The sequence below is a fragment of the Nyctibius grandis genome, chromosome 3, assembly GCF_013368605.1.
Source record: "Nyctibius grandis isolate bNycGra1 chromosome 3, bNycGra1.pri, whole genome shotgun sequence".
Classification (NCBI taxonomy): domain Eukaryota; kingdom Metazoa; phylum Chordata; class Aves; order Nyctibiiformes; family Nyctibiidae; genus Nyctibius; species Nyctibius grandis.
The window spans coordinates 75837467-75849625 of record NC_090660.1 but is presented as its reverse complement, the minus strand read 5'-3'; the positions used below and the strand labels follow the sequence as shown (position 1 = coordinate 75849625).

The window sequence follows — 12159 nt, the reverse complement described above, 5'->3', positions numbered from 1 at the left end:
TCGTGAGTCAAATTATGGATAATTTGTTTCCTGAAACAAAAAATAATTAAATACTGCAGAGGTTTCACGAAAGAAGTCTTACTATTCCAGTGCTTAGAGGCATAAAGGGCCCTAGAAAACATCATATAGTAAGAGATGCATTTTTGAGGAATTTAGTCATCAAACCCTCTAAGATATTAACCACACTGCAAATGCGACAATATTTAAATTTTGCTCTATTATTAATTGTATTGATAGTTTCATATTTTTTTTCTTTGCCAAATCAGAGCCTGTATAGGAAAACAAACTGCTGCAGGAACAGCCAGTGGCCAAAGTGTTTTGGTATGTGATGGCAGAAACTGAAACAGGAGTGCTGCCATTTGAGCTGTAACTGTTTGGGGATGGACCAGGGCAGTGGGGGGCAAAGCAGGGACCAGAAAGGTGCCTTTGGGCCCAGATGAGCCTCTGCTGCCTGTCCCAGGCAGCGGGACAGAGGGTTGAGCTGAGCAAGCCAGAGTGGCAGGGTGAGCAGCGGGGAGGTCTGGGGACCAGCAAAGAGTAGCAGGGTTTCTCATCAGCATCAGCAGCAGGGCAATGGAGCTGAGCTGCAGAGAAGTAACATCAGCAAGGAGTTTGCTGTATGCATACAAAATACCTCAAAGACTGAATCAGAGCTACACGGTCCTTGATGCTGGACCTATTTTTTCCCCTCTAAATGTGGCACTGTTTCTGCAGTCTCAGAGGAGTTTCACAGCTGGGAAGGCACTGGGAATTGTTCCACGATCTTCATATCAAGCAGAAGAAAATAACTTGTTTAAACACATGGGACAGATAACTTGTATTGATATATGTTAAACAGGAAAGCAAGTCCTAGAGCTGACTGTGTGTTGGTTGACTGAGCAAGTCACCTCACAGCTTAATTCCACAACTTAGCAGTAAGTGTGAAAAGTTTCCCACTGAAATTGAAGTAAACAGAGGAGAAGGAGAGAGGAAAGAAAGGTTTTCCCCTGTAAGAAATCTCATTACAAATAGGTGTGAAACGGGAAAGTGCAGATGAGTTGCATTTGAATAACAGCATGGCAGTGGTTTCCTCGATCAATATTTTGGAATTTCTCAGCTATGTTGTAGACCCAAAAGAGGGAAAAATCGTCACTATCTGTTCACAGCAAAACTTTTAAATCAAGCATTAGCTAAGCTTCACTCTCCAGTTATCATACCCTGGAGCCCCATGATGCCATCCGTGGCTGCGTTGTCTCAAAGCTAATAAGAGATTTGAATATATCTCCACTGAGATTAAAGACAAGTAGGTACAATCATCTCCTTGGTGGCTTTGAAAAACCTCAGACAAGCAGGAGAGAGAGGAGTATGCAATTCCCACATCCTGTTATCAACCATGCCTGCAGAGTCATGTTCTGTCCATCAACAGACACAGGTGACACCAGTTCTTCCCTGCTGAAGCTCTCTCCCTATGTGTTAAGCAAACAGCACTATACTGGCTGTTTCCATACAGGCCTGTTGTTCCAGTATTGTACTTACAACACAGGTAGTTCTGTACTAATGCAGGGCATTTTGAACTGGAAACAGGTCTGAGTGATGAAACTATGCGATCTGAAAGAAGCCTAAGGGGCAATTCAGATGATTTAGCAGCACAGAGTTTTTCCTTTCTTATTCCACTGGTTTCTCTGCAGGCATCAAGACAAGGATCCTCTAAGAAATCATTTTAACAATTCCTGATAAATGGTTTTCGTTTGTTTGAAAATTTTTTGTTTCAGAAAAGAAAACCAATTTCCACCAAGATGGGGCCTGGACCAATATGTTGAACCCAAGCACCTGTGTATATTCAGGAACTGGGTGTCTGGAATGTAATGGCACAGTGCAATATCACTTGTGTTATAGTATATACCTGCTATTTATCCCAGTAGCATAATGTTTATTGACTTGGTATCAGAAGTTAAAATGTTTTCCTTACTAAACAGTGTAGCAAGATATAATTTAAAGATTAATCCTGTGTACTCTAATATTTCATGCAATCCTACAGTTCAAAAATGCCCTCTGTTACATCTGTAGTTAAAATGAGGAATGCTTACAGGGATGTCTTCTAATTAAAGACTTAAAAGCATAATTACAGGGATTACTTTCTTTCATTGTAGTAACCAGTTCCCACCAGGCTGTAATGAGCAATGCAAACAACTGGGATATAACCAAACGAAAGCTTATCATTTTCCTAGATCCCAAAACTACTCAAGTGAGAAAATACAAAATTGGCTGCAAGGAAAAATTAGCTGCTTAAATTGGAGTTCTATAAAACATTGAAGTACATTATCTTAATTGTTCCCTGGCTGCTGGGAGGTTCTTTTCAGAAGACCCTGTGAAAAAATGTTTTATGTAGACTTGTATACTCCTTGGACCCAGTTTACCTCTCAGGTGAACACTGTATATCAGGAGCTACTCCACCAAAGCGCGTGGAGATGAAAATGTGTAAAACTGATATACTGTGAAGAGGTATCAAGTCTAAATGTGATGCTTGACAGACTTTAATCTCTTTTTCACCCTGAGTGCAAGTATCGCTCAATGAACAGCAAGTGCAGTACTGTTAAGACCTGAGGTTTCTCAGTCTCTTCAGGCTTTTGCTTTATGTTTGACTGGTTCCTCCACCAGGAGAAACTGGGCTCTGCATGATAAACGTGTAGGTATGATAAGGTACTTGCAAACAGCAGTCTTTCATGTATTGCTCAGGTTCAAGCATTGGGTATAAAAAAACCCTCACCTGGTGCCCTTCCTCAGTTCAAATATTATAACCTTTTTAAGAAATTTCATTTTATGCTTGTGTGATCTCGTCTGAAAGCATGCCCCCTCCCCAGCCCAAAGGAGCCCCATCTTTCTGCCACACTTATATTGAACTGTCTCCTGCTGCCTTCTGAGCACATGCTGCTCACGTGGAGCACTGCTTTTGCTTAAAGCAACATCTGCCAACATTTCCCAAAGCCAGTGAGAAGATTTTACTTTACTTCCATAGGTTTGATTAGGCCCTTTGGATACATATACCTCAGAAAGCTTTTTAAGCACATTTGGTTTATGTTTAAAAAGCAGCTGTACAGACTTCCTGAAGAAAACCAGAAAAAAACCCAACCCATCCGAAGTCAACCCAATAACAAGAAAACAACCCAAAAGAGGTGATTCTTTTTGTGTCATTTACCCTGGATAAACATCTAAGAAATACAGGCATGAAATATGAACTGTATGAAGTCTTGCTATGACAATGAGCTACGTTAAATGCAGAATGGTAGATCTAAAAAAACAATGGCCAGGTTCAGTGTAGAGTAGTTAGAAAATGCATGCATCAAAAGCTATGCTGTGTGCAACATGGCAGGATACAGACATTAGTTGAAATGGACTGGAGTCATGCAATTATTTGGAAAGAAGCTGCTGAGGAGAATAAAAAAGTGTGGATACCTGTGTGGATCATAGCTTCCTCCATCTTTATTTCCTGATATAGGAAAATACAAGAGTAACTTTTGTTAGTGTTTAGAACTTGTAAAACCATTCACAATGTAGTTTTCCATGCACAGCATCTAATTCCTAAAAAGAAATGTACTGTGTTAAATAAAGACAGAGCTGCAGTCCAACAAAGATATCCTGGAAGTTTTATACAAAAGAACTGAAAATCCACAATTTTTAAAAATAATAAAACCCCCAAACAATTAGATATTGTAAAAAAAGAGAAACATTTGTAGCTGAAGAAAGAGGGACAAAGATGCAACACCACAAATTGTGTAGAGGGGAATATTCCTGAAAAAAAAAATCACAATATTCAATCAACCGAATTTAAGTGCAATGAATTCCAGAGTTATGAAGTATAAATACCAGCTATTTTTGTACTCAAAGACTCTTGCAAAGAAGTATTTCTTTCCTCAAAAATGGAGGAGACTACTGCTGATGATTAGAAGTTCGCAATGTTAAGTCTCAGTTGCTTGCAGAGCCTGAAGCTGTTCGTACAGGCAGACAGCAGTTGGAATAAACACAGGATTTAATACCTCACCTGCTACTGGGAGGCAAAAACTAACCAAATAAACCCTGCAACAGAGAAAAGAGTTATGACTATGAAGATGTGCATATGCTTGTTATTGATTAGCTCAGATAACATTATAAGCTTTCTGCAGCATTTTTGTCAGATGATATTGTTTGCCATCAGTATCTGTCTAGAACAACCTGTGCAAACTTGCAAAGAAGCTTCCTGCTCGTGGGGTTGTGCAGGATAGTGTATGTGGATCATTACAAACTATTCAGAGCAACACTTAGGAGAGCAACATTTCATGGATACAATTAGTACTTAAGCAAATTAAAAAAAGGAATAAAATGGAAATAAACACTTCTATTTTTCTTGTACCTGTTTCAAGTCCCTTTGGCCTCGGATTGCACTGCTTATAACCTTGACAACTTCTCAGTTCCATTAGCTGTATATGTAATTGATTCAAAATGCCTCTTTCCACTGTGTGTACTGTATTCGTCAGCTGAGAAAAAGAGGAATGGAGGGAAAAAATACTTGTTAACAGAAATAAAAAAACCCTAGAGGAGTTTGGTGAACATCATTTTGTAACAGGGAAAGGGGTTTACCTGATAGGGATCAGTGTTCATATCAAAATATTCCAAGAAACCAGTTGCAAACTCACAAAAGAGAAAATTGTGGGTGTCATTAACTGTTCGCAAACACCAGTAAGTGTTGTTATTCGAGCTTGTGCAAGCACAGAAAGAGCCCACTGTAATTAAAGAAACAAGTTATTAGTTTTCAGTGAAAAATAATGTGCTTGTTTCTTCTACTAGTGCAACTTCTATAGGTTTTCATGTACTTAAAGTCTAGATCAATTTTTTTAAAATCTTCTATTTAAATAATGTTAGATTCTCATCTAAAACAGAATAAATGTTGCTAACACGTAATTTTCACAAACATACAGTTAACGAAAGCAGAAGATAATGAATCCCATAGTTAATAAGACATATTCTGTTCTGAGTGATATACAGTTTATTGGAATTAAGCAGAATCCAGGCAAAAAAACAACACAAATCCTGATCCTTCAGATTTGTATACAGGATTCATTGGAATTGCTTGCTATATATATATCAGGATACCGTTTTCCCCAACACTAAGTAGCCTTAACCTAGTGGAGCCTCTGACATGCAAGTACAACAGAAAATTACAGAATTGTAAGCGCTACAGAGGAAGGTCAAACTACTAGTTGATATCATAAGTGAGATGGAAATGACACAGCAGATGAGAAAGCATGAAGCAGTGTATGGGAGTGAGGCAAGCGAGAGAGATTAGGCAGTGAAGAGATGGGTTTGCAAGCAGGGAGCCTGCCTGGCACCTTGAATGCAGGAAAGATGGAAGAAGCAAGGTGGAAAGGGAGACCAATGGATAATCCTATGCCTCATTTTAAGCAGCTCTCCCTTACTGGCTTGAGTTTTCCACTTAACTATTATTTTGAACTGCAATCCCTCACTTCATTTATTTGATATACAAATAAGAGGGAAATTGAATCGTTCAGTCAGGCCTTTGTAGGACAATCCCAAGCAGTGTAACTGGATGACATCTTGTTTTCACTTTACAACCTGGGGAAACCTAGAGTAGGCTTCCACTCCAGACTGAAGACACCTGGATCCAGGTGTCCCAGCGATGGGAGCAGCCATAGAGGCGACCTGGGTATATCTTGTCTATAATCTTGTTCTGCCAGCAGAAAAGGCTGTAAGGTATCTCTCTTAATTTTCAAACAAACTGCTAACAGAGTTTTGCTGTAGAAGAATGTCTCTTTAATTCCAATAATAAAATATTAATATTGCCTTAGATTTCTATTTAGATTTATTTAGATTTATTATTAGTTCTGTGACTAGCTGTACCAGTATCAATGTTTTGAACAAACTTTGTAAAAATAGTAATGGTATTGGACCTTCTTATCTGTGTAATGTGAATCAATACATTAACTCTTCTTTAAGTTATGGACTGCATCAAAGGGATATTTTTTTACCCCATGACTGTTGCTGGAACCTTGCCAGAATGCACAGCAATATGAGAACGCTTTTCATAACTGTTTGTTACTCCACAGTTAAAAAGCAATGAGCCAATTTAATTGTTGTCTTTAAAACAAAAATCATGCATATGACTGCTTTAGGAACATCTTAGATTATAAAAAGTGTATTAGCAGAAGCCCTAGTGCAATCAGAACAGGTTATTACTAGGAGACAACATCTTTCTCCAAATGAAAAATTACATCTAGCAAATTTTCTGCTTGAAGTCAAATATGTGGTAACTTAATCATCATTTGATCTTGAAGTTTTTGAAAGTGAAGTTTTCAATCACTTTTCTTCCTTCACAAACAAAGAAGAGAAAGGTGTTGTTTTGTTAATGCTGAATACCGAGAAATGCTGAAGCATGCCTCAATAGGATTGTTATCTATACACCCTGAAGTTTAAAGGAAGTTAAAATATCTTCTAGCTATAATATTTTGTTCTTATACACCAAGTGAGCATTCCACAGTTGTGATTTGTAAATTCTTTTAGAATATAAAAGATGGGAATAATGGGAAGAATTCATAAGGGAAAGTATCTGTATTTTCTTCACAATAAGGTAAGTTGTTTATGATACACTAAAACATCCAAATGATAAAATTAAAGTAGACCTTTTATGTGCTGAAGTTTGTGACAACGTAAAAGGTCAAGTCCCAGAAAGGATTTGTGACAACTGGAAGAATAAAGTTATTATTAATAACCGGAAACCCAATTAAAATTCCTATGAAATATTTTGTCATCTTGATCTCCAAGAGGTGCCATAAATCTCAGTGGCTGGCTATGAAAGTCTATGTTTTAGAGGCAAATTCTCCTTTTTATTTCTTTAGTGTTTAGCATCGAGCCTCTTGTGATAATTTCATATAAACAAGCAATGCAACAATTACAAGCATACTCAAGTGACATTCTTCCTTCATAGTTCGGAATAACGGCAGCAGCAGCATCACTAAGTGCCAGTTCTTCAAAATAATGCTCTGATTGCATGAAGTGGAAGCTCTGTAACACAGCAGAATAACCTAGATCACATCTGCACATGGACATAAGACTTACAGTTCCAGAATGGTGCTGTTTGCCAGTGGTTGTTGTCGTGGGTAAAACACGTCAGTCCAGGAAGGCTACACTCGTCTCCCTTCTTCTGGCGCTTTTTCCCCTTCCTTTCTTTCTTCCTTCTCCGGTTCTCTTTGAACAGCTGGAGTTTGCCATCCACTTCCTGTGCTGCTTCTCTGTTCAGAGAGAAAGTTGGGTACGGCTGACAGAGAACAGCCTTTATTTGGTTAACAACAACACTAGCAGTTTTTCCATCTTTCTTGCTTTTTTTAATGGTGAGAGGAGGAGATTATGCCCTTCTTCTAGCTCAGCTTCCACCCCAGCTGTTACGACAAGGTGTTCTCTTCAGTAAGCATGAGAACTGATGCACTGTTGCATTTAGGTTTAACTGGATCTTTTTAACAATCATGAGGACAGTCAGCTTCTGAAATGATTAATTTCACGCATTTTCTATCAACAGATTTTAAAAATATTGTCCATAAACTTTCACAAGTCTGTTCAAAACTACTGAAGGTTTCTTGTGAGAGCTTGCTATATGTCACCTTTTGTTTCCCTCAACTCTCCACAAAAAAAACCCAACCCCCCAAAATTATATTTCTCCAAACACCAAAAAGCCAGCTGAGAGAGTGAGAGGATAATAACAATCTTACTTGAAGGGATGAAGATGGCTCTTGAGTTTCTCTTGGGCCTTTACCCCTTTCTCTTTGTTGTAATAGCTACACGGAAAATTATTAGGAATTATCAAGTCATGAAACCATTTTCAACACAAAACCAAACCAGAAACATACCATCTTTGACATTTTCTTAAGGAACTACACATAATGACTTACGATTTTTCACAATTTAAAGAAGTTATATCTGTGTGAGTGATCCTATGCTAGGCTGTAACAAAACTACAATTGGGTTCAAATAAGTAGAATACAAACATATTTAATCTTAAAATTTTAATATTTATCTTCTTTTGATTCACAGTATTTACTCTTAAAAGGTATCTAACTAAAATGGGTACCTACAGTGGTTATAAATATCAATAAAGCTTATGTTCTTTCTTTTCCATCTCAAAAAACTTGGAAAATGTGTAAGCCTTAGCAATCAGTGTAGCTTTCAGTGTTGAATGCCATTTCTCTTACCTCTGTTTACTACAATCACATTCATCTGGTTTTCTTCTTTTTAGGTGTCCTCTAACTTCCCTCAAATTCTTAATTTTGTCTTGGAGAGCTTCAATCTGCAAAGAATATTTCCGAGTCAGAATTATTCTTTGAAAAGGTAGCAGTGCAAAGTCTTCACTCAGATTTTAAAATACCTCTTACCTCCTTATCAATGTAAGCTTTGTGGTCCTTCCAGGCTCTGGCAGATTGGTACAGCTCCCTCTCACAGTGAATAGTGTCATTTGGAAGAATAAAACATCTGTAGACATGAGTTTAACAAATATGAAAAAGGTCAGTGGTTTCCCAATTGCCTACCCATTTCTTCTCTTCTAACATTCCTAATCAATTCTTTGTTATACTCTATTAATAAATAAATAAACTCTACAAGGTCTTCTCATGTTGACTTAATAATATTAATAATTGCTTCAATCTGATTTCTCTGCAAAATAATAATAAAAAAATCCTCATCCATGACAGATACTCTGGGCCTGCTAAGTGACAGTGCAACGGCAATGCCATCTTGGAGATTCTTAAACCAATCAGAAGTGAAATTGAAACTGAAAAAAAAAATCTGTTCAGAATTTAAAGCCTCTTGTTAACCAAATGTGCCATTTCTTATTTTACCACCAGCTGCGGAGAAATATATCCCTCTTGCCATATGAATGTGACTCATATTCCAAGTATGCAAAACAGTCAAGAACAGAACATACAGTCAATGGGCTAAAGATCCAGATAATCAATAAGGATCAATAAGAATAAAAGTTAGAGCAAAAAGTTCAAATAAGTCGTTAAAAAAAAGGCAACAGAACACTCAAGTTAAAAAGTGGTGCAATGACAAAAATGTTCATAACAGTGTTTGAAAAAACAGCTCTACTAAGAGAAAAAAAAAACACGTGGCAAGCCAAGGCGGTGCACTGAGATAGACAATCCAGCAGACTACAGGCTGGGCTTTCTAAGTCTCCATGCTGACAAACAGAAATTCCTTAATTATGGAAATATTCCAGTTTTATAGACACAACCTTTCTTGGGTCCTGCTTTATCCTTCTTTTAATTTTTTGAGAAGAATAGCAGAAAGGAAGATTTAGAGGCTTATTTATTCCCATGTTATCCCATTATGGTTTTTTCTTCACTCAAAGAATTCTGAAAACAATACTGTATACAGTAAAAGTCAAAACACTTTATGGAGAAATAGCTTTCCAGAAAGCTATTTAAGGCTTTATTAATGCCATGGATGGAAATTATCAATATAAAAAAAGGATGATTTTTACTTATTAAAAATTAAATTTTATGTTTTCCTTGATGTTTAAAAAAAAATAAAAGAAAGAAATGGTATTTATATTTTAAACACAACAGAAAGGATAAAATAGAAGATTTTTGTTGCCTGCATCTGCGTGCCTGGGTTTTCAGATCAATCATATTAGCTTTTTTAAACTAAAAAATATTTCTGAGATTTTTGTCTTTTCATTCAGATTTAGCGTAGGGCTAAAAATTGAAATCTAAGCATCTTCCAGGATGGTCTCTTCAGGGATAAATAGGTCTAATGTAACTCAGCTAATGTTAGTGGCTGCAAGCAACTAAGCATTAAGAAAGATGAAGTAACTGATCTAATCTGTCCTCATTTAGAGTGGGATTTCAGTCGTCTCAAATTTAAGCCTCTATGCTAAGCTGGTAGCCTAGACTTTATAAAGAACAGCAGGAGTGTCAGCTTCACAGAGTGATTAATCCATCATGAGATGAATGTTTCGATACGGAGGATGAATCTCCCTCTGGAGATGCCTACTCCTCCTCAGAACTAAATCCTAAACTACATGCCTCCCTTTAAAACACACATACTAAAGTTAAATGATTCTACCTACTAACAAGTACAACTCAGGTTTATCTAAAATCTACGATGACAGTTTTAAGTTTCTTAAATATTGTAACCATAAAATCATAAGAAATGGAAAGAGGGAGAATACAATTAGAAAATGAATATTTCATTTTAAGAGAAAAAAAAAAACACAGAAAAAGCAATTGTACTTGTGCGTCACTCTGACAGAGTTGGGTTGACTAATCGCATCAGTGCCATCAGCAATCATTGCGTCACCAGGAGCACCATCGGTTTCCTCTGCTTCTTCCTCATTTTCAGCATCGTGACGCTTGGTGATACTTTTGGTCTTTAATACCTGCAGTTCTTCCTCTTCCAGATTTATGTCGTAAATTTCACCTTCAAATTCCACAGACAAGGACCGGGTTTGGCGAGTGTGAACAAATCGGGGTTTGTATTCTGAAGCAGAAGAAAGAAATGTTCCTGGTTGCATATACATATCTACATGACCTGTGCCATGAACACAAAGCATACTCCAAAGAGCAAGAATGCTGTTCAGTAAAAACAACTTATTTTTTCTGTGGCTTTACAGAAACCCGTAATGATTTTTTGATATGTTGGGGCCCACACTTTCATTTGTGGCATGAAATTCCGATTGCTTCAAGGTTTGCAAGACTGACCTGAAGCCACAGTTAGCATCTGTATCTCCAATTCAAATCAGTATCTTAGAAATCAGATATCCAGAGACGCTCGAAAAATCAGAGACCACAGGATTAGAAACGACTTTAGAAAATTAAACTGCTCAGTACTATGAAGCAAGGTCACCACCTGTAAACTGGCATGTGATATGTTTGACTTATGCTTTAGAATAAAAATGAGTTTTAAAAAGGATAACACATTTTCCTTTTTAAAGGTCGGCATTGAAAGAGCAAAAACCCATCATATATCAGTGTATTTGTATCTATATCTATATATATACTTTGACACACACATCATCTATATCTATGTGTACAAGTCATAAACCACCAAAAACTTGCTGCATTGTAGAGCTACAGTGAAATTTATTGTGTCACTTTTACCCATTGAAAGCTCTGAACTTAGTAGGGTTACAGCTCTTTTAGTAACTGTCTTGGAGTTCTGCAAGTACAGAAATGTATACGAGTCAGATTAATTAAGACAATGAACTCTGAGGATTTTTTTAATGCTATGTACAAGAATACCTGTGCTTGGGCTCAATCTGGAAGACCTTACACTTCTTACTTCTTTTGCTAAATGCACTTGTCCCAAACAAGCTGCTAAAATCCACAGCCAATACCACACCAAAGCATATTCTGTCTAGCAAAACCACACACACAGAACCTTAGAAATACGTATTTCAGCTTGTAAAGATCAGTTGTAGGGCATTTCCATTTGTTACCTCTATGCTGAGCACACCTTCATCACCTAACAGTTAATAATAATTCACATAGCAGAATAAACCGGGAGCTGTAAGAAAGTACTGCCTGTGGCAGGTAGTGTCTGTTCTACCGCAGTTTTTGTGTTAGTGTCTTTGAGAGATTCACACTGAACCTTTCCCGCAAGGATCTTTTAGAAGTGCAGATAGTGAGCCTCATTCACCTCTTCATTCAAACCACTCTGTCCTTCTAAACTGGTTCAGTGGCTGCCTGCTGTCAGGTGAAAAAGGCTTCACAGTCAAGTCAATGAAGACATTCATCTTCCTGAAGAGAAAAACCCTAGTTTCAAAGCATCTTTCTGATTAATACCCATATTGCTCTTTAATAAAATAATGCAGAAAGATTCATAGGGTCAGATGGGACAATTTCTGGCATTGTAGCAGTATCTGATGATATTATGCATTAAGTCACTGAAAGAGTCTGGAATATATAAGCATATAAGTGTCATCTGAGGCCTGAACTAGTCATTCCCTTAACAATGTCTCATCATCATGAGTCTTTCTCTGCTCTACCTAGATGAGTGCTAAGGCGGATTTGGAGGAGGAGGAGGGAAGACGAAGAAGAATGTTGTAAAGAAGAAAATCGTAACAGGTGGACTTTTTCTGATGCCCATTTCATATGTTTTCCATACCTTCCCTTTTTCCCCAAGTCACTTTCCCCCCTCCAC

General features: G+C 37.4%; 1 protein-coding gene across 6 annotated transcripts in view; it reads right to left on the bottom strand.

Annotated features, from left to right (window-relative positions):
* SULF1 (sulfatase 1) overlaps nucleotides 1-12159 on the bottom strand; it is a 222340-nt gene that overhangs the window by 4344 nt on the left and 205837 nt on the right. For 2 of the 6 annotated variants that reach the window (XM_068396020.1, XM_068396019.1), the window contains 8 exons: nucleotides 10251-10497; nucleotides 8394-8490; nucleotides 8214-8308; nucleotides 7734-7799; nucleotides 7087-7259; nucleotides 4594-4736; nucleotides 4367-4490; nucleotides 3360-3466 (listed from right to left, as the gene is read on the bottom strand). In XM_068396020.1, the coding sequence (XP_068252121.1) occupies nucleotides 3360-3466; nucleotides 4367-4490; nucleotides 4594-4736; nucleotides 7087-7259; nucleotides 7734-7799; nucleotides 8214-8308; nucleotides 8394-8490; nucleotides 10251-10497 (1052 nt within the window). Of the gene's footprint in view, nucleotides 1-3359; nucleotides 3559-4015; nucleotides 4054-4366; nucleotides 4491-4593; nucleotides 4737-7086; nucleotides 7260-7733; nucleotides 7800-8213; nucleotides 8309-8393; nucleotides 8491-10250; nucleotides 10498-12159 lie in introns of those variants that run through there. The other 4 variants (XR_011047795.1, XM_068396021.1, XM_068396022.1 and 1 more) reach the window with 4 other exon arrangements.